The 24,321-nt window shown below is 37.2% G+C and overlaps 1 protein-coding gene across 7 annotated transcripts in view; it reads left to right on the top strand.

The window, feature by feature from the left end:
* Positions 1-24,321, top strand: part of LOC101173166 (uncharacterized) — a 116,490-nt gene that overhangs the window by 18,152 nt on the left and 74,017 nt on the right. For 5 of the 7 annotated variants that reach the window (XM_011484563.4, XM_078932382.1, XM_023963614.2 and 2 more), the window contains exons 10-11: positions 7,251-7,295; positions 23,115-23,150. In XM_011484563.4, coding sequence (XP_011482865.1) covers positions 7,251-7,295; positions 23,115-23,150 — 81 coding nt within the window. The remainder of the gene's footprint in view (positions 1-7,250; positions 7,296-23,114; positions 23,151-24,321) is intronic. The other 2 variants (XM_023963613.2, XM_078932383.1) reach the window with 1 other exon arrangement.

Here is a 24,321-nt window from a genome sequence, read left to right on the forward strand (position 1 = left end):
GTTTTTTAATTCTTCTGATAAAATAGCATAGGTTGGTGCAGCGTTACTCGGATATGGAAGGTCTAGATGTGCTCCAAATTTGTTTTGTTCTTAACTCCGTCACCTGCTGTTTTCTTGTCCTTCCTTCCCTTTTTGTGGTCAGTGCTGCTGTTTTTTTCACGGCTGCAGCAAGGTCTAAATGTCAAGATAGACAGTAATTCCCTACAGGACAAATGTGTACTTTAGAGTTAGAGAAGAAGGGATATGGTACACGCCTTTCTCTCTCACAGGAGGCAAATGTCAGTGCTGTAGTGTCTGGCAAAGCTCCGTGTTCTTCTGTCAAAGTCAGTCAAAGAAGCTGCAGTACAATTACTTTCACAGGGTGAGCTATCTCCTCACAACCTAAGAAGTGTGAACTGGGAAATCCTACATTTGTACAATCACTATGAAACAGGCAGCATTTAACAGGAAAAAGTCTTTTTTTATGACAGCTCAATTCATACATCAAGTTATAAATTGTAAATGCCCACTTTTTAAAAATGGAGGGACTTATGTCAGCTAAAGGACAAGGACCGAAAGAAATTTGCTCACAAAATAGTTATTTTTCCCTTGCCGGATCACATTGTTTGGAGGATCAAATGCCCTTTTGGCTGTTTGTGCAAGGTTAAAGAAGAAGACGAGAGCATGCATTCAGCTATGAATGGAATTCATAGCTGAACAGGTGGCAGTCCTGGGGGCCTGATAAGACCAGATGGCTTTTAGGTCGATCTCCTAATTACCAAGATGTGGCTGTGGGATTAAGATATGTAGGAGGACCAATACACTTTTGTGTCAAAAAAAAAGAAATCACTCTTTCCTGAAATGCATTAAAGGAACATACACATAAAATATTAAACAAATGCCGATACTGGCAGCAGAAAGCTATAGATTTTTCTGAATTTGTGAGTTATTGCTGCCATTCAAGGAGCTTCTGTGATTGACGCTGATGAGGTATGTCAGTGTAAAAAAATGCACAAAAAAAAGTTTTATGCATTTGTCAATTTATTAAAATAAAAATAAAAACCTTCCTTTGTGACATTTGTGAATAAGTTAATTGGTAAAACTGTAAATGCTGAAAAAAATGCTTCTGATTTATGGAAACATGGGTTTGATAAAGAGAGGAGGTTAAGATCCATAAAACAGTCATGATTGGTTTAATTTATCAGAAAAATGTGCAGCACAATGAATGCATTTATACTGTAAGGAAAGCTTTAAATAAGATAAAACAAAAACATTTTGCTTCTTCAAAAAATTCTAAAATGGATAAACTCCAGAAGAATAAAATAAAGCCATAAATTCATCAGAAAACATTGTCATTACAGTGGTTAACAATACATATATACTAAGGTACGGTGGCCCTGAAGTGCAAATCCCATCAACAAATCACTCAACTCAAAAACATATTAAAGATCACAAATGATGGAAAAACAGCATTCGATTTTAGAAATAAAAGCAAAACTCCAGAAACCTAAATGAAAAAAAAAAAAAACTTCCTGGAAAACAAAAGTAATTTCTAGAAATCAAAATGAAAAGTTGAAAGACTGAAACAAAATAAGAAACTTGGAAAAGTTGGTACTATGGGACATTACTGTCTGGATAATGACGTTTGGATTTGAAAAAGGAAACTGGGGGGATGTTTTGACCTTTTCAACTTTCGGTGGAAAATGTGAACAAATGTTGTCATCATCATCAAGGATGTCCCATTCAACCTACCTTTTCCAGTTTCTTGCATTATTTCATTTTTTGACATTTCATTTTGATTAGAAATTACTGTTTTTCTGAAATTTTTTCTCTTTATTTTGTTTCATTTTATTTTGAAATTTGTTTTGTTTTTGGAATTATGTCTTGTTTTCTTTATTTTGCTTTTTTATTATGTTTTGTGTTGAGTGATTTGTTGCTGCATAAGATGCAGCGCAGACACGTGTGCGGGAGCTTTTATCTCTCTAGGATGGTGTTTTTTTTTTTGTTTTTGTTTTTTAGGTTATTTACAATTTCATTTGGCCTACTCCTGGATATTTCCTTCACTGATTTTGCGTACAGTCGGTAGTGCCTGATAGATCTTGTCCTGGGGCACACCTCGCCGGTAACAAGGAACTTTCTGCGGCGCAGCAACATCCCAGAGGATGTAGTAAGACTACCCGGATCTCTGTGGACAGTCATCCCACCCAGCTAACAATGAAGGATCAGGAGAGAGAAGAAGAAGAAGCGAGGCTGCCGGTCTGGCCCAGACGCTGGGCTACGTAAACAACTGCACAGACTCGCAATACCAAGCCTCCGTTTCTCAAATGCATGATCCATTACCAAGAAAATGGACATTTCTTTCTTATTTCTGATGTGATTTGCACTTGAGAGCCAATGCATCAAAGACATAAAGTTTAGTCTCCAAACTTTATCTATTAAATTATCAGAATACACTTCATTTAGTGAAATGTTTACTTAAAAAAATCTTAAATGACCATCAAACCTTTACATAATAAAACAATTTTTTAAAATAAATCATTAATATTAATATAGTTAGTGTTTCAATATTATTATATGAACAAAATTCTTAATTGTTATAATCAATGGTTTTTATGCCTATGTGAGATTTGCAGATGTATAGCGCTAAGAAAAATCAGGGTTGATTCTGTTAGAGTACGAAAAAGCATAAAAACGTTATTTTGATGCATTTCGGCATTGGACATGTTTACTTTGAATGTACTTTGACTTTTTTGACATTGTTTCAGGGGCTGAATGTAACAGCAGTTCACTCCTGTTAATTCCTATTGATCTGTGAATTTCCAGTGGTGCTCCTGCGACTGCTAAACACCTTTTCACTCCTTTAAAATACTTTTAAAGAGTCTGACAATGTCAGAGCAAATACTGCTAATAAGGCAGACTCATGGGAGTTTCAATTAACAACAGGAAAATCTCATTCTATGTGAAATTAGAAATAGTCCAGGCATACTTGCTAACTATTTAGCTTGACTTTGCAGATTATTCAAAGACATCTGGGCAATTTGGAGCACTTAAAGCAACTATAATGAGAAGTGCAGGCCAATCATCCTGACCTACACAGAGGACTTCTTGGGGAAAAAAGTGCAGGGATTACTTTGACTGTATTACTCCGCCAGAAACTACTACCCCGCATTACAGTGAGAGTTTGATGGAGGATTCTAATGCAGTGTGGAGGGATTAAACTGCTATGATTAATCCAGAATCCCCCAGGAAATTAAACAGATAAGTGGTGGGTTATAAGAATTCAGCTTACTTGAAAGGAAATCCATTCTCTGTGGCCCTGCACCTCAATCCTGGTATCAGTATGTTTGCCACTAAAGTATGTACATGTAAAACTGGAAGGAAAAAAAGAAAAACAAACCGAGACACTAAAACTCATATCTCTTTCTAAACACATTCAAATGGGTCTGCGCCACTTATTACTCTCCTACTGTGCTTTCAATTAGTATTTGAAAATTCAATTTACACCCACTGTTTCCTCAATGAAAATTGTTGAGAACGGAGATAATGATGTTTATTATAAGACTGATTAGTTGTCATATTACTTCCTTTTTGTTAAATTGCAATATCATTGTGTTCTCTGAGAAATAATCTCCAGCAAGGCCTTAAAGGTTATTTTCTAAGAATAGAATTATTCACAGTAGCAAAACAAAAGTTCAGAAATTGTCTTGTTTTTGAAAATGATTCGCAATTAAAGGATTTACATCAGTAAACAAATTTTAGGTGCAGTTTTAAAAATGATATTATTTATTTGGGGAAAAAATTAAACCTAGTTTTTGGAACACTTTAAGCGTGTCACTTAGTGATGATTTATAAAGAGACAAATATAGTGCTTTAGCTGTTAGCTCCACTTACTAATGCTATGTATGGCATGACATCTTTGTGAAATACAAATATTAATTTGTTAGAAAACTCTGTAATGATTTAAAAGTACAATGGCAAAAAAAGCATAATGTGCCCAATTGAGTGTGTTTATTGGTATTACTCACTTAATTTATCTTTGGCACACTACAGAACAAATTTTATATGAAATCTGTAAGACATGAGTTATATTTGGAAACTCATTTTCTCACCTTGAAGTAAGACGGCTTGATCTCTTAGGCTCCGCCTTCCGCTCGGTGTGGGTGCCGCCCACTTCATGACATCATCCTAGAGTCGGCCTCGGCAGCGTGTCTGCCTTTCACCTACAAAAACACACAGCTCAGTCTCTTCCTGGAAGGGGCTGTTCCTCACTTCTATACGTATGAATATGAGAACCCGCTCATTTTTGTGGACTGGGAGGGGCTGGTCCTCAGAGCACAGTTTTTAAATGGAATACTCAGAAATGGGGAGGTTTTTGGTAAGGAATAAACATTTTAATAAACTTAAAAGCTTGATTTAGCACGATATAGGCCCTTTATTGCTGAAGACGGGAAGCTTTAGGTCCCATTTCAGAGTCTTTGGTGAGACTTGACCATGGATTTAAACTCGCAGTCTAAGGGCACTCTACCACAGTGCCACTGAGTTGAAACCTCAACATGAGTTAGATAACCCACAATTTGTTGGATTCTTATGGTTTGCTGATTGAATTTGCTGAACAAATCTGTTTAGATCCAATAAGATTTAAATAGATGCACAGTTAATGCTTATTCTCCACAATTGCAGGGAAAAAGCTCATGTATCCCATTGGCAGATTTTCTTTAAAGAAGAAAAAAACAATTCTGCTAATAGGGTCAAAGAAATGGTCCTACCAAGAATTCTTATTTTAAGAAAAAAAATTCACTGTGACATGTTTTCTGAAACTGTTTTTTTGATCTTTCTTAATATGATAATTTTTCTTGCAAGAAAGAAAATAAGAGTTTTTATAGTAGTGCATTCTGAGCTTACATGTCATGTCTCTTAGAAAAATACTGTCAATAATCCAATTACTAACAGCATAATAAAATGTGTTTCCAGTTGTATGGTAATAGTATCCTGCTGTGCAGCTGCTGAGCCACTGTGTTAGCATGAACAGCTGTCGGAGCAGGACTGCTGATGTAATGACAGGCCTTCATGAAGCTATTCACTAATGTGTGAATGAGTGAGCTTTCACTAACTGTGTTGTTTTCATGACAGGACTGCATGGTTTACAGATGCAGGGAATAGCAGCTTGATCTTTGGTTAAGTGATTTATAGTCTGTCACTGTCCCACTCTATCACAGTGGATTTCTGACATAAATGGAATGAATCAGTGGCTTGCTTTGTGTTGACCGAAAGTAAAGTAATTTAGAAATCCCAGTAATCTAGTGAAATCAATTGGTGGGGGCTTGTTTGGCGCGGGGTGAATGGGTACAGTAGCAGACATGTTCAGTTCCCAGCACAGGCAGTTCTGTTTTGGCTTTGTTCCCTGCTGGACGTGTAATAGCTGGCGGTCTTTCTGAGTCAAGGCCAGTAAAGAATCGTGTCCTTGTCACTGCAGTAGGAGCTTTTTACTAGATGTCAGACGGGGCAAGGATCTAAGTGTGAACAGCACTGTGTGTGCCCTGCCCATGTAGCCCGCTTGCAGGAATACAAACAATTTAATGGTTTAAATGTATGTTCTCTAGGAGACCATGTTTGTGTGAAGAGCCGCTGCAGTGAATTTTTTGAAACTAGGCAAAAGACTTGAAGGTAATCTCTCAGTTCAGACATTTCAGCAATGACTCCTAATCAGTGGAGACATTTTTCTGATTGATGTGCCATTTCATCTATCTTCCTGCTGATCACATGTTGCAACCTGGGTGGCTGAATTCATTTACTTCAGTATGCCAAGGCAATGATGTCATCTGTCACTGACACACACATATGCATACACATTTGCCTGCACATAAAATTGCATGTAAGAAGGCGATAACCGTTTCAGCGCTGTGGTGAAAGGATTGCTCTTGGATGTGGGAGTTGGTTTGATCCTGAAACACTCAGTGATTTATTTTTCAGACAGAAAACGTGAGTCTAAAAAGAGCAGTGGCATTATTGTCTTCAGTTTTTGTATGTGTATTTCTAAAGAGGGAGCTCCAATTTATTTATTTATGTTCTTAAATATTGTGCATACACGAGTGTGAGAAGACATTTCGCACTTTTGGTAGCCGTAATGCGGGAGCAACAGTTTCCTGCAGCTGTTGATATCACATCAGCAATGATATGCTTGCCCTTGGACACGAACACAGCAGCTCGCCTCCTGCTTTACAGCCGGACTGAGGTCATTTATCCGTATAGGTTACACTGTAAAGTTAAAGCCCTCAGTTTCAACACGTCATACACATTTTTGTCAGTTTGTGGGAAATCGGGAAGGCTTGGAGGTTAATTCATTTGTCACAATTTATCCTTAACTAGTTAGACATTTGCTGGAATAGTGTGTTAAATTACGGTAAAACATATAGAGATCTGTTTTCATTAGGCCTGCACAATAAATCGCAATTTATTTTTTTATGTTATCGCCATATTAAGCTGTGCATTACGCAAAAGTCGGTGAAAATTGTAGTAAGTGATAATCTTAAATGTGCTAAAACAATCTTATGGCAGCTTGAAGTATTTAGCAAATCAAATAAATCCCTTTATGCCTTTGACCAGTCAGATGGAGCCCTTTTTATGTTAGATGCTCACCTCCTATGTAGACGAGGGTCATTTGAAGTGTTATTTAAGTTATGTTGACTCTTAGTTAAATTAAACTGTTGCAGTGAAATGGAAGTGATCCATTTAGTTGTTTTGCTATTTGTTCAAGTTATATTGTCATCATTTATCGTCATTATCAATAATATTGTAAATCCTCATATCGTGCAGCCCTAGTTGTCAGTTTTTTTTCCTACAAATCTTTCTCTATTTATGTTGCGCTTTTGCTAAGATCTGAAGGTGTGTTTTTTTTTTTTTTGTAGTTACAAATGTATTTCACATTTTAAGGCAAAAGAACAAATAAGCAAAATTTGTTGAACACTAAATGCTTTAATTTAGAAATATTCGCTTTTTTATCCAACTATATTTGCAAATTGGTAGCCTATTTTGACTATAAAACTTTACTTCGAAGACCTTACTTGATTAAAAAGTAAACTGTCTTTTTTTTCTGTGAAGAGATACTTTTAGAAAAAGTTGCTTTTGAAAGCTTTAAATCTTTTTTTGTGTCAAGCCTAGTGTTTATCTTACTGGAGAAGCTGAAGTGTAAAAGAAAAAAAAGAAAAGAAATGAAGTACAAACTTTTCAAGGGTTCTGTCTTTTCCTTTTAACTTTCAATCTTGACATTGCAGGGGGAACTTGGATCAGAAGGGCAAAAGGGAATCGATGGAGAGAAGGTAAGTACAACTATCTGCAGCAGACACATATTCTATACATATCACATCAACCAGATCTAGTTTCGTCAGGGAATCAATTCTTATAGGCTTTTCATCTTAATTGTGATGCCCTGGAGATAGGGGGAGAAGCAAAGTTTCTGCTGTGGCTGTTTTTCAGGAGGCTGTCATTTCTGCAGAAGTAGAGCTAAGTGTGTTCTAGCTAGCAGTGTTCTTCTGCTGCAGAATTAATTGATATGTGCTGCATGCAGCCATCGGCACAGCATACTAATGGACTCAACTAATTTTTCAAATTACTTCAAGGCTCTTCCATGTTATTTCAGGTCATTCTTTGTGTGCACTTAAATATGACAGCTTTGATTAACCTAACATGGAGTGCTGCTTGGAAATTTGTGGACCTTTTTAAAGTTTTCTGTATTACTTCAGAAAAATGCCATAAATGTCAACAAACGCTTCGTGGACCTAGATGTAACCTTAAAACTTCACTTATTTTTTGTAATTAGCATGATCCAAAATCACTTATAAACGAATGCCAGCAGTATTTGAACTTCTATTGTTGGAAAATGGGATGCTGTGGTACGAAGCCTGCTGCAAAATAGGGATCTTTTTCTTCTGCTGAGAGTCATTAAGGTTAATTGGGTTAGTAGGACCTGTTCTGACTCTGGGTGCAGCAGAGCAGAAGCATCCTCTAAAAAGACATAAAACTGAGTTTCATCAATGTCTCGTTTCAGCAGGTCTGTGGTGTTTTCAGGATGTTGAGCAGGTTCAACAAGCAGCTCTGAGTGACCCTGATCAGTTTGTGGTACATCCAACCCCTTCTTCAGTTTTATTCATCCTCTAAAACGCTGTTGGCTCTATGGAGCACACTTGTCAAATATTTTTAAATATGTGTAAAATATTGCTGTAAATGTTCAAGGACCTTTGGCCCCTTAAGGAAAACGTCCACTCACTTCAGCTTATTTTTAAAGCGCCCATTCCAAACCAAAGTCCTTTCAGGGCACTGTATGGAGAAATGAAATTAAATGAAAGAAAATCTAAATAACAAATCTATTTCCATTCAATTTAGGTCAAATTGCTGTAATTGTCCTCTGAAAAGCCCAGACAAAGATTGGACAGATTGCATGAAAACATTGTTGGGATAGTCACGTACAAAGCTGTACTGAGCGTCCATCTGACCCATCCATTATTGCAAATAGTCCTAGTGTGGCATTTCCTATTAGTACTTTGTCCACAGATGTAAATTTAGCACACCACTGCCTTCATTTCTTCTACTTGAGCAAATATTCATATATGCTTTTTTTTTTTTTTTTCCGCTAAAATCCTCCATATTTATCTGAAAGGGTTACAGCCAAGCAGTAGGATGAAGAGAAGACATGACTACTTGTTGAGAAAAGTTGGTGGTGAAAATTGTGTGATAGATATATTATGTGTGAAGACAGCTTTCATTTAGACCATGATGGCCCAATCAATGTTTAAGGCTGCTCAGCATAGACCAGAGTAAAGGCACAGATCGCTGATGTGACAGTCTGTCTATGACAGCCATAGTTAACCTTTGTCCCAACTGTCCTTATGGGTGGATGTGGTCTGTCTGCTAGGCAAACCTGTACAGTGCACACTGGTGGCCTGCATAAAATAGCGACTTGCACTTTACTAACAGCTAAAATGTGGCATCATAAGCAATGAGTGTCCATGCAACTTCCATTGATCTTATGGATACTTCACGATACACGTACCACACGCACAACAATCATACATTCTACTTTTAGGACATACAGCAGTACAAGAATCACCTGCAATCCCCCTAAGGTGCAGCCAGTCCCCTCTACGAGCCTCCACGACCCTCAACAACCTACAACTTGTTCAATTGCGACGGGTTTTGTACGAAGAGCCCAAAAACGGTCGTAAAAATTAGCATAGCTACCATGAACCCAAGAGTTTTGAATGTGTAATGTGGAAGCCCAAAACGCGTGTTTATATGCTTTTTATATAGACTTTTTTATTGGGAGTGCGGTGTTTACAAATTATAATGTCAGAATTTCATTCCATAAAGTTATGCAACCAAAAAAGAAAACAACAACACACACAAGTTAGTGTAGCACAAAGAGCTGATTTGATTTGTAATGAAAAACGATTTAGGCACTAAATGTGAGGATGGATCCCTCTTGTTTTGGGGTTCTTGTCTACAGCAACAGGTAGAAAGAAGCAAGGACTAGATGGACAGTTTGGTGTCTGTAGTGATGCAGAACCATCACAGACCTGAGCTGAAAGGCAAACTGAGTCAACCCAAGTTCCAACCCTTCTCAAATACACTTCTAGGCTTACTTGAGAGTGCAGCTTGGTTTACCCTCAGAGATTAAGTCTTCATCAGGAGCCTGTTGAGGTTGTTTGGGCATCTGTTCAGAATACCTTGTAGATGCATTGAAGGTGAAGTGTTTTGGATATTCCCCCTGGGAGGCGAGCTTGGAACAGACCCAGAAATTCAGGGAGAGATTATGTCTCTCAAGTGCCTTTCAAACTCATGTGTGTGTCCCAATGGAGGAGCATAAGGGGAAGTGGCGAGGGAAAAGGAGGTCTGCTGCACTTGTGACTTAGGCCTCAGTAAAGCGGTTTGTACTGCTGTCAACTGGAATTTTTGTTTTTTTGTCAATTAAAAATTATTATAGTATAAAGATAATTTCTTTTTTAAAGTCAGTTCATATTCAAAGCCTCTTTCATCCTTTCCCAAGGTAAAACGAGTCAATAAAGCTGTCTACTAACAACAGAGAAGCATTATGACTTCAGTTATTCCAATTACAGTCTACAACAAAAAGGTCTGATGTTGTTATATCTGGTGAAAACAAGAAAGAAGCCAACTGCTTCTGTTCCAAATGTTCAAACATTTAAGTGAATAGATTATAAGCTAACCTATGGCAAACTGGATTTTATGCATTCTTATGAACCTTTATCATCTTTCCCCAGCGTTATCTTGACAGGTGAACTGCAGCAGCCCAAATTATTTGGAGAACTCGCATATCAGTTCCCCCTCATCACACACGAACAATCAGCCTGGCTCCTTCAGTTACTAAGCTAGTGGCATCTTTGAGAACCCAGCTGACGTAATGTGTGCATTTGCAAATGAATGACATAATCAAGTTTATTTACATAGGAATTTGCAGAGAACTAGGACCACCTAACTGGAAATTAGCTCAGCACACAAAGACTGGCTGATTTGTAGTCATAACATCTCACATGCTATAATGAAAGGGCTTTAATGTACATGATTCTTTGGCCTATATGCACAGACAGAGCTGTAGTGGCTGATTATCAGCAGTTTATAGATTGAAAACAGCTGGATGTGTGCAGAAATGAAGGCAGCCTGTGAGCTTTCTAACATCAGAACAGCTGCTCAGAAATGGATGATTTCAGCATTTGTGTACTTTTAGGCACGATCCTCTGTTGAGGAAATGATCCATCTTCTTCAGATAAATCAAATTCAATTATTTCTGCTGCAAAGACGCCCAAATACATCAAGCTGCATAACTGGAAAAGCAGACCTTCTAGAAATAAGTCAAAAATTCTGAGAAATTGACACATTTTCTTTAAACAAGCAAAAGCAATGGGGTATGAAAAATGGTCTTTCATTTTATAAAAAAAAATCTAAGACATGTTTTTTTTAAATTAAGATTACTTTGCTGTTGTAAAACTTTCTTATTAGTGATTATTTTTTGCAGGAGAGAAAACAAGACGACATTTAATGAAACAAGTTCTTGCAGCCCAACCATTTTGGTTAGGATCATAATTTGGCTTTTTATGTTCATATTGACAGTGGAGTCACAGCTTATTTGTGTTATAATTTGGGGGAAAAGGGAATTCTTCCATAAAATGTTACTCTAACAAAGCAAATCTGTCAAAGAAGTGTCTCTAGCAACTAGAAATGAATCATGAAGGAAAATAGGCGAAAAGGGGTTATCTGGAACTTCTGTTTGTGGGAGGTGACTGAGTTTTAATTGAGTAGACATCTAGCAGGCTTTCAGATTTTTTGTTATACCAATACATCTCCCTATCCATTCCCTATGAAAGTTCAAGATGATTCCTTGGCCATCTGACTAACAGTTGTAAGGTTATACACAAGTAATAACATTGTCTAAAATGATCCTTTTTTGTGTAATTCATTGATTGATTGATTAGATTTATTTCAAGCAGTAATTGTTGACAAGACAATAAAAATATCACACAGATTTATCCCGTATATTACAGAAATAATGAGATGCATAGAGAAAACAAGATTGATTGGCGGTAAATATCACTAAAAAGGGAAGGACTTTTGAATACAAAGAAATGCTGAAAAAAATGTATTTCTGTCATGATGTAGTTTAATTAAATGTAAGGACCAATAAAGCACTTATTCATAAATGATTTTGCAACTCTGTGACAAGCAAATGATCTAAGGTTATATAGAATTAAAATTTGCACATTAGAAACTTCCATTAAGGCACCATCCTGATGAACATAATCTATTACACACTTGTCTGTGAGAAACTACTACATTATTCCAAACAATAATTGAAGAAATTAAGCTTCTTCATTGAAACTCTCGTGTTGGACATTAAATACAGGACTCAGGATGTCCTCATGATCAAAATAAAACAAAAAATATTTATTTATTTAAAGAAAATCTGCCAATATGGTAATAATTTTTCACTTATTTCTACGGGGTCTGTTTTTGCAGTGTTTTGAAGTTACTTTTCTGATTATATTCCATTTATTTCTTGTTCTTGTAAACTCGTTCTTTCCTTTCTCAAAAGGTCTTGCCTTTTGCCAGATCACAGATCCAAATAGGAATGTTGTTTTTAATCTGTCCTGCCTGGATAAATAAAGGTTAAATATAGTTAAAAAAAATACAAAAAGATACGACCTTCTTATGCTCCTGAGACAGAAGACAAGAAATCATCCATTTCTGATCTTGAAGTCAGATAAATCGAAGTTTAAGAGAGAAAATTTTGTTTAATGCATTTTTTTTCTTTTCTGTACCACTGTACCGTGCATCCATATTTTTTTCCAGGCATGCATCATTCGACTTTAACAATGCCTTCTGGTTAAACTTTGTTATTCTGGTCACTACGACATTCCCCAGAAACATGATGGGCTTTGACAAACTGTCATTGTAAAGAACAGAAATGAAGAATATGCATCTTTTGCTTCAACCAAATTAGCATTATGGAGCAGCAGGACGATCAATATTGGTTTCAGATTTAAAGAGGTTCTGTCCTCAATTTATGCACATTGCAGAGGAAAGATAACCTAATTTATAATTCAAAAACTTTGAATTGATATTGTAATTTCAAGGACTCAAAGCAAAGCTTTCCTGCCAAGGACATTTCTTAGCTGTCACACTAGTTTATATATTCCACAATGAAATGATTAGAACCCCACTGGTTATGCTGAGGATAATGGCAGCACCTTTTGGAATGCCTTTGGTATTTACATCAAAAGCTAGAAAATCACATTTTATGTTCCTTATATATCAAGCAGACCATGACTGGAAAACGCTGTTTTGCTGCAGTCACATTTGCAGCTTTGAGACTGAACTGCTTTCATTTTATTTATTTGTTTTTTTGGGTTTGTTTAGGCTAAATGACCATTGTCAGTCTCTGTTTAAGACTACTTGCTAGTTTATTCAACTAAAAAAACTGAAACTATTTTAATGTAGAAGCAACTTTTATATAAAACAAATTAAAAATGAAACATAAAATAAACAAATTTTAATAGCATGCCTTTTATGGCATGGTGGAGCACCAACAAATGGCTCTATTTAAAACATACAACAATGCAGCATTCAAAACTAGAAAAGTTGTTAAATTGTCCCAAGGTTTAAAAAAATGTTATTTTAATGTATACGTAACTGATTTATTCTTATTTTATTCTGAATATGAACTAAAATGTAAGTAAGATCCAATAAGCAATAAAATCCCAGTTAGAATGTTTTTTTCATTTCTCAAATTCCTCCTAATAGAGATTCTGAAAATTGTTCCTATTAACTAAATGACTGCATAAATCATCCCGTGGAGGAGTGTTCATTATGAGCCTTTTCCGCAACTGTGCTCTTTCTGTGATTTATTTGACTTCTTGACCTAAATTCTTGTATTTGATCTAGATTAATCGTCGGCAGGACAATGAAGCTAAAAAAAATATGACTTAACTAATCCTCGTGAGTGAGCTCTAAAAGGTGCACAATTAATGAGTTAAAGCTAGTGTCTTCAGTTTGGGGATAAGTGTGTAGATGAAGTTGAGACTCATCATGAAGATGAGAACACATCATGGTTCTACTTTATCACTGTCACAGATTATTCAGCTTCAGAAGACTTTAAAGTCATTGAGTAAATCATGCTGCATGCAAATCAGTATTCTGCTTAACAGCAGGTGGTGGATGAAAGTTCAGTTCACTATTTTCTCTGTTTCTTCTGGGCTGACAGTTATAAACAAGATGTTACTTAAAAGTACATTACAGTATTATAATATTTATATTTTAAGACCCACTACAATGGAAATCGCGTTTTAGAAAAATTAAGATTTAAAATATTTCTTTGTACAAATCGTCGTGAATCGAAAGCGGATGGAAAAATGTTTTATTGAAATAGCTTGTAGTTGTGATGTAGAACCTGCAATGGCAAGCCACAAACTCCATGCTCTGCTCCATTCTGATGCATACACTTGCAGACAAAGAGATTCATGTGCTTCTTTGTTTTCCTCATCGGCGCTGGATTCTCGATCAAAACTGTACGGATGCAAAGCTCCAAGATTGCTCACCATTTTAGTTGCACCGGTTATGTTACCTTGGGGTTGTAATGGGCTGTAAGCTAACGGGAGAGAGTGTAAACAAAGGGATCATGGGAAAGGAGGGCAGGCTTACTCTGCGTCAAGGGTCCCACCCATGATTTGGTTGTGAATTTCTGATGAACTCCTGCAGAAAATGACAGGTTTTTGGATTTTAGCTGAAAACAGCATTATCATAATTAAGCGAGCACTGGAAACACTTTTAAAATAGATCAAAAGATGATCGGAGTGGGACTTTAAAGTAATTGAGGGCAGGAGGAAAAGGGATAATATTATCTGTTCACTACAACACTCATGACTCCCTAAACCTAGCTTTCCTTTTACTGGAATTAGCTCATATTCCAATTATAATTGTAGTATGTTATTTAAAGCCCCAGTTGACACCTGAGAGACCAGAATTCTGAGTATGAGCATGTGACGTAGTATCGGTTTGCAGAGCCACCCCCAAAGGAGCAGGGGAGTGCACTGTGTTATCTTGTAAGTAATTCAAGTGGATACAGGTTGTTCAGCTGTACGGAGAAGTGTCAAAGGAAAAAAAAAAAGAGTTAAGCAATGCTGATAGAACCTGATATCCTCCACACCAGAGGATCTCTAGCAGTGAACTGCGATACCCACACAAACGAGTATTGTTTTATTTATTCTGAATTTAATAACAGGGCCAATGAAGTGTTCTTCCCAGTGCTTACTGTAAGTTAGATTCCTCTTAAGCCACGCTGCGTATGGTGGCGTATCGCTGAGTAAATGGAAAGTCACAAAAGGTATTTCCTGCTGTAACCTCCTAGGCATTTGAAGGCCGACACTCAAGAGATCCATGCTACTTACAGATCTTGTTCCAGAAAGATTTAATGGTTAGGCTTCCCATTTAATACAATTTTTCCTCAAATTTGTTTAACATGTTTGCTATATTTTCATTTTATTTTAATTGGGTAAAGTTGGTAGCACTTTATTTCGGTTCATTAAGTGAAACATGCAATCATTCTACCTCTCATCAGACAAGGTCACTGACCTGCTCTGCTTGATAAAAGGTTCGAGTAAACATAATTAGGCCGCGTTTGTTCATCCCTGCTTGCTTCTGTTTATTTGCTTGCTTTAGTTGCTGGGGAGTTGCCAGATTATTCTGTGGCCCCAGTGCTTCAAGAGTAACGGGACACAGCGGTGTGTGTAATTAGCAGGCAAGTGCACACAGCTCCCCACAGTGTTGTGACCTTGTGCTGCAGGAACAGCTACCACACAGCCTGCACCAGGCCATTCGCAGCTCCTTCGTGCTTCATTCTACCCTGCAATTGCAACAAATCCCACAGCATGAAGCTGAGGCTGTACATGTAAAGTAATGATTACTGAGCTCCTGATGTTCTGTGGTTTACTTTTTTTGCACTTTTTTACAAACCTAAACAAGCCAGATGTTTTTTTTTTTTTTTTTACAGGGATTTTAAATGTTTATGTAATAAGAAACTATCTGTTACTTATAAGGCACTTTTCAATTCTCATATATTCTCTATTTTGCATCCAAACCTTTGATTTATTTCGTATGAAAACAATGACATGTGGGTGGACATTATGTCGAAATATGTTCAGATAAAACCAAGCCATGAAGAAAGCCGCCTTGTGCGTCCCACATTCTGACACCTTTATGCACAATGGCTGGATGCTTATTAAAAACCTTTATTTACAAGCAGGCGAATAACAGACAAAAACTTTGTGAAAACGTTGTTTTTGATGCTCATAAACACAGCAGCATCATTGGAAACCTGCCAAAGGCAATTATAAACTAAACTGAAAGTGTTTTATTTTTCAACACTTTGATAAAAATAATTTATTTGACAAACTTAAAGGATACACATTTGAATTAAAAAGAAATGCACAAGTTTACACAAAAATATTGCTAAAAATTGATTTTTCCTCCACTGTGATCATCTTTTGATCCATTTTAAAAACGTTCCCACTGGTCTTCTAATTATGATTATGTGGTTTGTAGGCTAAATTTACAAAACATTTTTTCTAAGACATAGTTTCTGCAGAGCGGCAGTAGTTTATTAGAAATTCGTCTCTGGGTTGTGGGTGGGACTGTTTGCACAGATCAAGCACACCCCCTTTCCCGTCCCCCCTGATGAAGGTAATTTGTTTTTAGGTTATTTTCAATTTTTTTTTTGTCTGCTACAGATTCACAACGATTATCAGAAAAATGCCACATGTTAAAAACACCAAAAACATAATTTTCATCGAAGTGGGTCTTTAATCCTCATACAACTTAAATTTAAAATATATTTTTATTTTTCTGAATAGTTTTTTACAAACCTTAGGAATTCTCTGTTAGCTGAAATTAGTTTTTTTTTTTTTTTGACCAGATAAATATTTAACATGGGAACCCTTTTCAGCATGCATTTGCTACAGCAGTTGCATAGCTTGACTGTTAAACAGGGTTAGCAGCTATCATTCAGTTTCTGGTTGGAGAGAGTGACTTGCTGGGTGACTGAGCTTCTGTCTGACCTGAATTTCTGATAAGTTTATATTGTGGCTCTGGAAAGTGAACCACCTTATAAAGTTTGTACCAGCTGCATTATTTATTTGGTATTACAGCAATCTCGCGTCAGCTCTTTTGGTAAACTTATTTTCTCCTTTTCCTCAGTCTGCAGAGAAGATTCATTTTATTGTTGTAATCGGAAACATCACTTCACTGTTTAGGACTTTTTCCACAACGGGGTCTTTTGACCTCATGTGGGAGGAAAGCGGTTATAAAATTCACAGGGTTTAATCTAGCTTTTATTTATTTTTTGTGTTTGCTTGCAGCTTTTTGCAAACACCTTGGGGTCTATTGTTTTTGTAACCATAGAAACGGCTGCAGTCAAAAGACGGTGGTCACTTTGGCACTTGTTGGCAGGATTAAAGAATAGTTTGTTGTAGTACTCTTGGTGGTGAAGAGGCAGGCTGGGAACAGACCGGAAAACTTGGAGTTAGTCGAAGGCAGAACGATTACAAGGAGAAAAAAACATACAAATGTTTTCATTTAACACATTACGACAGAACAGTTTAACAGGGAGATGCAGAATGTTTTGTCTCAGTGGGGATTTGAAGATGATGTGAGGAAACTGTTCTTGTGAGGAGTATGTGACCCACAGGTGTGATTTCTAGATTGAATCAGCCAAGAAGAATATGGAGGTAAAAAAAAGAAGCTATCAAAGAGTTTATTGAAATGAATGTGAAAGTTGTGCTTTTGGTGTTTTTCACATGTTCTTGTAGCTTTTTTCTGATGATGGAGGATATTTATTAATAAAACTAAGCGCCAAACTGAACTTCTGAGTATTTATTTATTGAAATTGTTAGGAATCCAGAGCAGACGAAAAAAAAGCAAATTGAAAAATATTACATTTGAGACAAAGAAAATTTGCTCCTCCCTGCTCTGTTCCATTCTGATACATCCACATGTATGTCTTCATTTCCCTCGCCCGAGATGGCACCTCGCTCAAAACTGTACGGCTCCAACATTGCTCCAACCTAATGTTGGATTGGTATGAGGGGCTGAAAGCTTGCAGGAGAGCACGCAAACAGCTTTCTGTTATGGGTGACTGGAAGAGGGGTGGTGCTGCACCCTCCCAACAGTCCTGCCCACACTTCAGACGCAAAGGTCTGATGGGCTACTGCCACTCTGCAGAAACTAGGTCCTAGAAAGCAGCAGGTCTCTAAAATTTTGGCTAAAAATTGCATAAATAAGGGATAATGCCCAATGAGGTATCCACAATGTGAGGGACAATGCCAGAAGAAGTTTGCATTATCAGAAATCAATACACGCCGTGGAAGCCTGGTTTCTTCTGCGAGTTGCTGAGCCGGCTGACCTCGACTGCAGCGACGAAGGAAAGCAATATGTATGCTGATTGTCATGATAGGTTAAATAAAGCATCAGCTCAGAGAAAGTTCACCTCTTACCGCTTGATTTTGTCCAGATGATGAAGCAAAATGTGCTTCAAAGAAAACAGCGCAGCTTTATATAGAACAAATGGGCCATGTGACCGTAACTTCTGTTTTAGGTGTGGCATATCACTGTCGAATATTGCTGTTTGATCCACACCCAGCAGCCAATCAGAATCAAGTATTCACCTGGACCATGGTATACCACTTTTTTTAATCCACATCCAGCAGCCAATCAGGATCAAGTATTCACCCGCACCATGGTATAATCCTAAATAAAAGACCACTGTGAAAACTTTTAACATAGCACAAAAAATGATTGCTGTAGGTCTTTAACATTTTAGTTTTTGATCCTCCATTCCATTTCATGCTTATCATAAATACACACATTCAAAGTCTAAATGGAAACAGAAACAAGAAAATGATGCCTCACATATGCATTAGATAGGCTTTAAATCCATAGGTGCATAATTGTGTTAGCAGTAAACATGCATGCTGTTTATGTGAGGCTGGTAAATTGCAGCGACAACTGTGTCATGAGACTGCAACAATACAATATAAAGGGCAGCGGTGTGAGAGCACAGAAGATTAGCAGCGGTTCACCAGAGACCATACATAAACATGTAAAAGTGAAAGACTGAGTTTACAGCAGAAGAAACAGTTCACAAAAGTCATCTAGGGGCACCATGGGGAATGAAAACAAGCAGAACAATTTCATTTACCCACAATCCAATTAAACTTCCTAAATTGTTATAAACTTTTTCATTCCTGTTGATTTAATTCAGACTGGTTTGTATTAATTATGCACTTCTCACAGTACAAAACATAACAGAATGCATTTGTGCTTCATGTGACTGAGTTACTTTCTTTAAATGCGCATTAGGCATAAACTGACAGCAACCACCCACAAAAACTGTTTGGAATATGAGATAGGAGAAAAATGAAAAGCAATAGAAATGGTACATTATTTTGAACTTTTTGAACTTTGCAAAAATACTGTATAGTTAAAATTGCAGAAGTACCAACAAAAAAGGAAAAGTGTAACTATGTGCATCCTGCTTTGTCCTCCAGCTGATGAAGTCCCTAACTGACTTTTTTTGTCCTTTAACAGACGTTCCAGTATTTTTGTGTTTGTCTCTTTTGTCTTCTCAGGCTACCTTCAAACTGAATTCGATTAGGGTCCGGTTTCAATATTAAGTTAATGTACAGATGCGATCGGAGGTTCTGTAGTGCAATTCTTTAGGGGCAGTGAGTTTCATGTGACACAACGCAATAGATCCAGAGTTCAAATTTCTAGACTTTGATGAAGCATTGTGCAGTAAGTTTGTCGACATAGAGGCAGTGGACACAAATTTGTCGTGCAAATCATGTTTGGTGTGAACGCAGCATCAGATCCCAACTGCTCTAGGCAGATGGTCACTCCTAGTGAATCGGATTTTGCTGGAATTTTTTTTTTTTTTTTTTTTTTTTTTTTTTAATATATATAATTTGTCAGGTAGGGAGGGCTGGTGAGCATGAAGGGCCCAAAATGCAGAGACGGGAGGTACATGGTTCCTGGGCAAGGTGTTAATTATCAAAACAGAAAGCGCTGCCAAGCAGGGAAACAAAACAAAACTGACTGTGGGCTAACCAGGTAAACCACGTAAAACAGGCAACCCGGGCAGAAACCGGTCAGGGAAATGAAGGTATGGACCAGCACAGAGGAAGGCAAAGACCAGATTTATGTACAAACAGGACTGACAAGACACAGGTGAAAATGATCAGGAGAGATTGGGACCAGCAAGTAAAACTCAAAACCTTTACATGCAGGAAACTTCCAAAATAAAACAGGAAGCAGAACTCCAACATGACAGAAACAAAATAGCAAAAACTAAGGCAAAAAACCCAAACCATAACATAATTTAATTAAGAGGATATTTTCTCTCCACAGTCGCCTTTTGCTTTATTAGTAAAGGGATAAAATATATTAAGATCTGTTGATTACTGTTATGTTCTATTAACATATTAATTAAGACAGTCTGATCCTTTTGAAAATCATCTGGACTAAATTGGATGATGATAATCTAGAATATTTTAAAGGAAGTGAATTATTATGTAATTAAAATGTAAATTTAATTGTAAGAATGTGTTGTATCTCTATTTTGGTGTTGCGCCTCAGCTGTGGATTTTCACTTTATTTTAAAAGAAAATGAATTTTATGATTTTATGAATTTTATTTACCGGCACTTTTATTTTGTAAAAAAAATAAAAGACATTATTGATAGTTATAATAACTGACAGAATCCTAAATGCTTTTAGTTTTGTCATCCTTAACCGATGCCACAGCTTTAGTTTCTTTAGGAGGACAATTTGCTCTTGTGTTAAAGCAGAATTGGATTTACATTACAAGCTATACGAGACAGCTGCTCTGTTCCTAATAGTGTCTGCAGGCTGCATGGGGGTTGTATTAAGTGATATCATCGGATAAAATAATTTTATAGTCCCTTCCATATTCATACAACTCAAGGGAAAGCTGTTCCACTATATTGCTATCATTACCGTACAGGCAGTCTTTTCACACCAGTATAACCATGTTCTCTGAATGGTGGTGTTTGAGACAAAGCTTACAGGAAGGCAATGAATTGGTCACATTTCTGGTAGAAAGTCCTAATGTGATAAGGTTAGGTAATCATCCTCCACTGATATATAATTCCCTATTAATAGCCCATCTGACTCTAAATTTATCCATGACAATTTATTGGATTTCTGAGTCATTTTACAGTCTGCTCACACTATCTATCTTTCCTATTCTCCCCTAAGTTATTTCAAGTAGTTGGGGCTACTGGCCTAAATATGTCACACCTAACAAGACTTGCTGCAAATTTAGCCTGTCAATATGTGTCAGGCTTTATTCATCCACTATCACTCTTCATCAGAGCTGGCCCTCTTTCACATTTCACCACAAGAGGCTGGGCTTTGCCCTGAGCCGGCGTAGTTCTGCCACTCTAAGCTTTAAGGTTTAAAAAATGTTGTCCTAACTGAAGCCAGAGTGCAGAGGAGGATATCAGTGAAGGAATTGTAGATGTGTAACCTGAAACTTGTGAATCTTTCCGTAGGTTTTTTTTGCTACATGTTGTGCTTTGTGATTGACATTAGCCGTTCTTTTGGTCCAGAATGTTTCAACTACTACGTACTGCATTGTTCCAAATTTAATATATTTGCTTCAGTCTTTCGTCTATTGCATTTTAAATAGATAATTTGACTTTTTACGGCTGTAATAAATGAAGTAAATCCCTTTTATACATGTCATACATGCGTAATGTACGTAAGTCATCTTTTAAACTCTGAATTTTAACACGAAAACCCTTGGGGCAGTCATTTTGACTGATTTCAAAATTTGAAACATCATAACTTGCTTGAAAGATAACCTATGTACCTATAGGACCCTGACCTTTATAAAATGTGGGTATGTGTTAATTCTAATATTATTTTACTATTAACATTTCACAAAATAAATTTGAGTGCCTTGAATGACCATATCAGTTAAATTGACTCTATGCTTTTTATATGCTACATTTTCCTGATCTTTCTCCTTCTCTATTGTACTTTTTTTTTTTTTCTCTCTCTGAAGATTAAAGTAAGTTATAGCTCCATAAAGTAAGTTATAGCTCCATTTTAAACTAAATAGAGACAAAAATGACAAGTAGACAAAAAGACAGTTAGGGAGGTTGCCATGAAGTGAAAAAAGGTCTGATAAGATGAATATTCCATGTCATAAAACTAATCGGGCTATTGTGTTTTGGGGAGCTCTGGAATACACAAATATTATACTTTTTATTTAGTGTACTGATGTGTTTTTTCCTAATTTTATCCGAGCTGAGGAACGGCACAGGGGGACCCAGACTTGGACTTGGCAACCTCTACATAGTTACAAATAATGTCCACGCTGTCAAAATGACCACAATTGTCATTCTAGTAGTTGTGGAATTCTGGTAGACCGTGAAGAAAAGATAATGTAGCAGCAGTTTTCAAAATGTTCATATGTTAAGTCCTGTATACTCTTAACTTGAAGCTGCGACTAAAATCTCACTTAACTTTTGCATTAATATAAAAATAATCAGCCTCTTTTGAATGTTTCTATTTTGAATACTAAGTTATAAACTGCTGGAAGTCTTGGCGTGCTCTTATTTTAATTGGTTACCTCACCTCTGAAATTTTATAAACTATTTCCTCTTTTTTACTCTTTTATTTTTTTTAAATGGTTCTGTTGTCTTTTGATAAAAGTCGACACATAATAGCTACAATGCTAGCCTTGAAGTTTATAATGAGGTCTGGGTGCTTCTGTGCAGACAAAAAGGAATGCGGGATATTTTATCCTATTTACTGGATGAAGGGTAGGGGGGGGGGGCAGAGAGAAGGTTTGTTTGTATTGGAACTGACAGAAAGAGGTAGATTTGGAAGCACAAAGTAATGAGTCCCCTGAATATCCCATAGCAGGCATATTTTAGCTGTGTCACTCATTTAAACCAAATGAATATGAACTGCACGCACCCCCTTTTCATTTAACCGCATCTGATAAAAAGGATATTGCCAGTTGTGAAGTGCTCTGATCCTCTGTTTCATGAAGCCTCATTTGCATGCAGAATCCCGGACACCAATTCTCACTTTTTTATCTTGACGGACAAACGGCAAAAACTGGGTGAGATTATTCCTTACATCGCATTGAGCCAGCATCAGAAAATACACTTACCTCTGAATACGTGTACTTCTCAGTCAATAAACAATGTTCTCAAACCTGTTTGCTTTTATTAGTTTTGAAGCTTCCTCATGATATAGAGCGGCTGTGTTTATTTTAAGGCTCGTCACGTTTAATAGCACCGAACCACCTGCTAGTTGTCTGCCAGTGTGAGAATCAGCAGGCGTGCTTCATTTCATGACATACTGTAAATTCTAGTTAATAGTTTTCTGTAGCTATGGAACATGCATTAAAAAAATGACTGCTCATTTTCCCTGACCTTCTGGTTTTGTCACAAACATAATGGATGCCTGGCAGTCAAAATATACTTTACAGATTTAGCCGTTCATGATAAAGATGTTATAAACTCAAGCTATTATATCCCTTCGTAGGGTGACGTCGGACCGAATGGGACCCTGGGGCTGCTTGTAAGTTAACACAGTTTCATTTACATCCTACTGTGATGTGTGTTGACTGTAAGACGGGTTAACAGAAACCGAAATGTTGGAACACACTCTTGAGGCTGGGACTTGAAAGGCCTAGATTGAGCTGCAGCTTTTTTGACAACTTGCTAATACATCTGGCCAGGAGTGATGGTAGGTGAAGCAGTCTGCCTTTGTCATTATCTGGAAAGAGGTCGAGCAAGAAGAAGTAAAGGGCTCGATAGACATCTTATATGGCCAAATAGGACAGGGATGAAACCCCAGGCAAAGGGGAGTGTTGCTCCAAACATCTGGAAGTGGGGCATGTCGGGTGACAGATGGGCAGAGGCACTTTTCTGCATGAATGAGATGTGGGCTTATTTGCCCAGTGCATCTCCCTGAAGATGTTGTGGGGCAGCAGCACCATGTTTTCTAATTGCACAAATCTTCTGGTATTTCTGTAAAATGTAAAATCCAATGGAACCCGCTGTTAGCCGCACGTTTCCAGGGAGCATGTGCTGACCTAACACCAGCCTGCAGACAGCAGATACTGTATCCAAACATGCTTACAGAGTCATCTATCAACACATATAATTAATGTGTGGGCACAGATGCAAATGCACATTTATGCTTTGTGGCCAAGGAGCTGCAAGCGGCTGCAGATTAAAGGTATACTGCGGTGGGAGGCTAATTATGTGCACATCATGGAAACATCAGCCTGACAGTTCAAATCAGCAAGCACAGTGACACAGAAAGTCTTACCGCTGGCTAGTCCCTTTTGTAATGTCACCGAAATGCTCTCAGTATACCCCCAGACTTTTACTACAATTAACTAATTTATTTGTCAAATTATGCACAACCAAACTAATAAGCTTTGAAGACCTTCTTAAATGAAAATTGTGTTTAACATGTTATTTGTGGCATTTTTCTGATTATTGAGGACATGTCTTAAGAAAATTATGCTTAGAATTGCACTTCTGACTATTTCTTTACTCAAATCCTTGTGATTAGGGAGCAGACAAAAAAATGCAGTTTGAAAAGGCATGTATTTGTTATGTAGAAAATACTTTGGACGGCCAACTCTGCTCCATTTTTGATGCATCCACTTGCAGATGATTAAATCCATGTACGTCTTTGTTTTCCTCTTACGAGCTGGCGTCTGGATCAAAAATGTATG

Source organism: Oryzias latipes, chromosome 15 (genome assembly GCF_053564925.1).
Source record: "Oryzias latipes strain Hd-rR chromosome 15, Olatipes_Hd-rR_3.1".
Classification (NCBI taxonomy): domain Eukaryota; kingdom Metazoa; phylum Chordata; class Actinopteri; order Beloniformes; family Adrianichthyidae; genus Oryzias; species Oryzias latipes.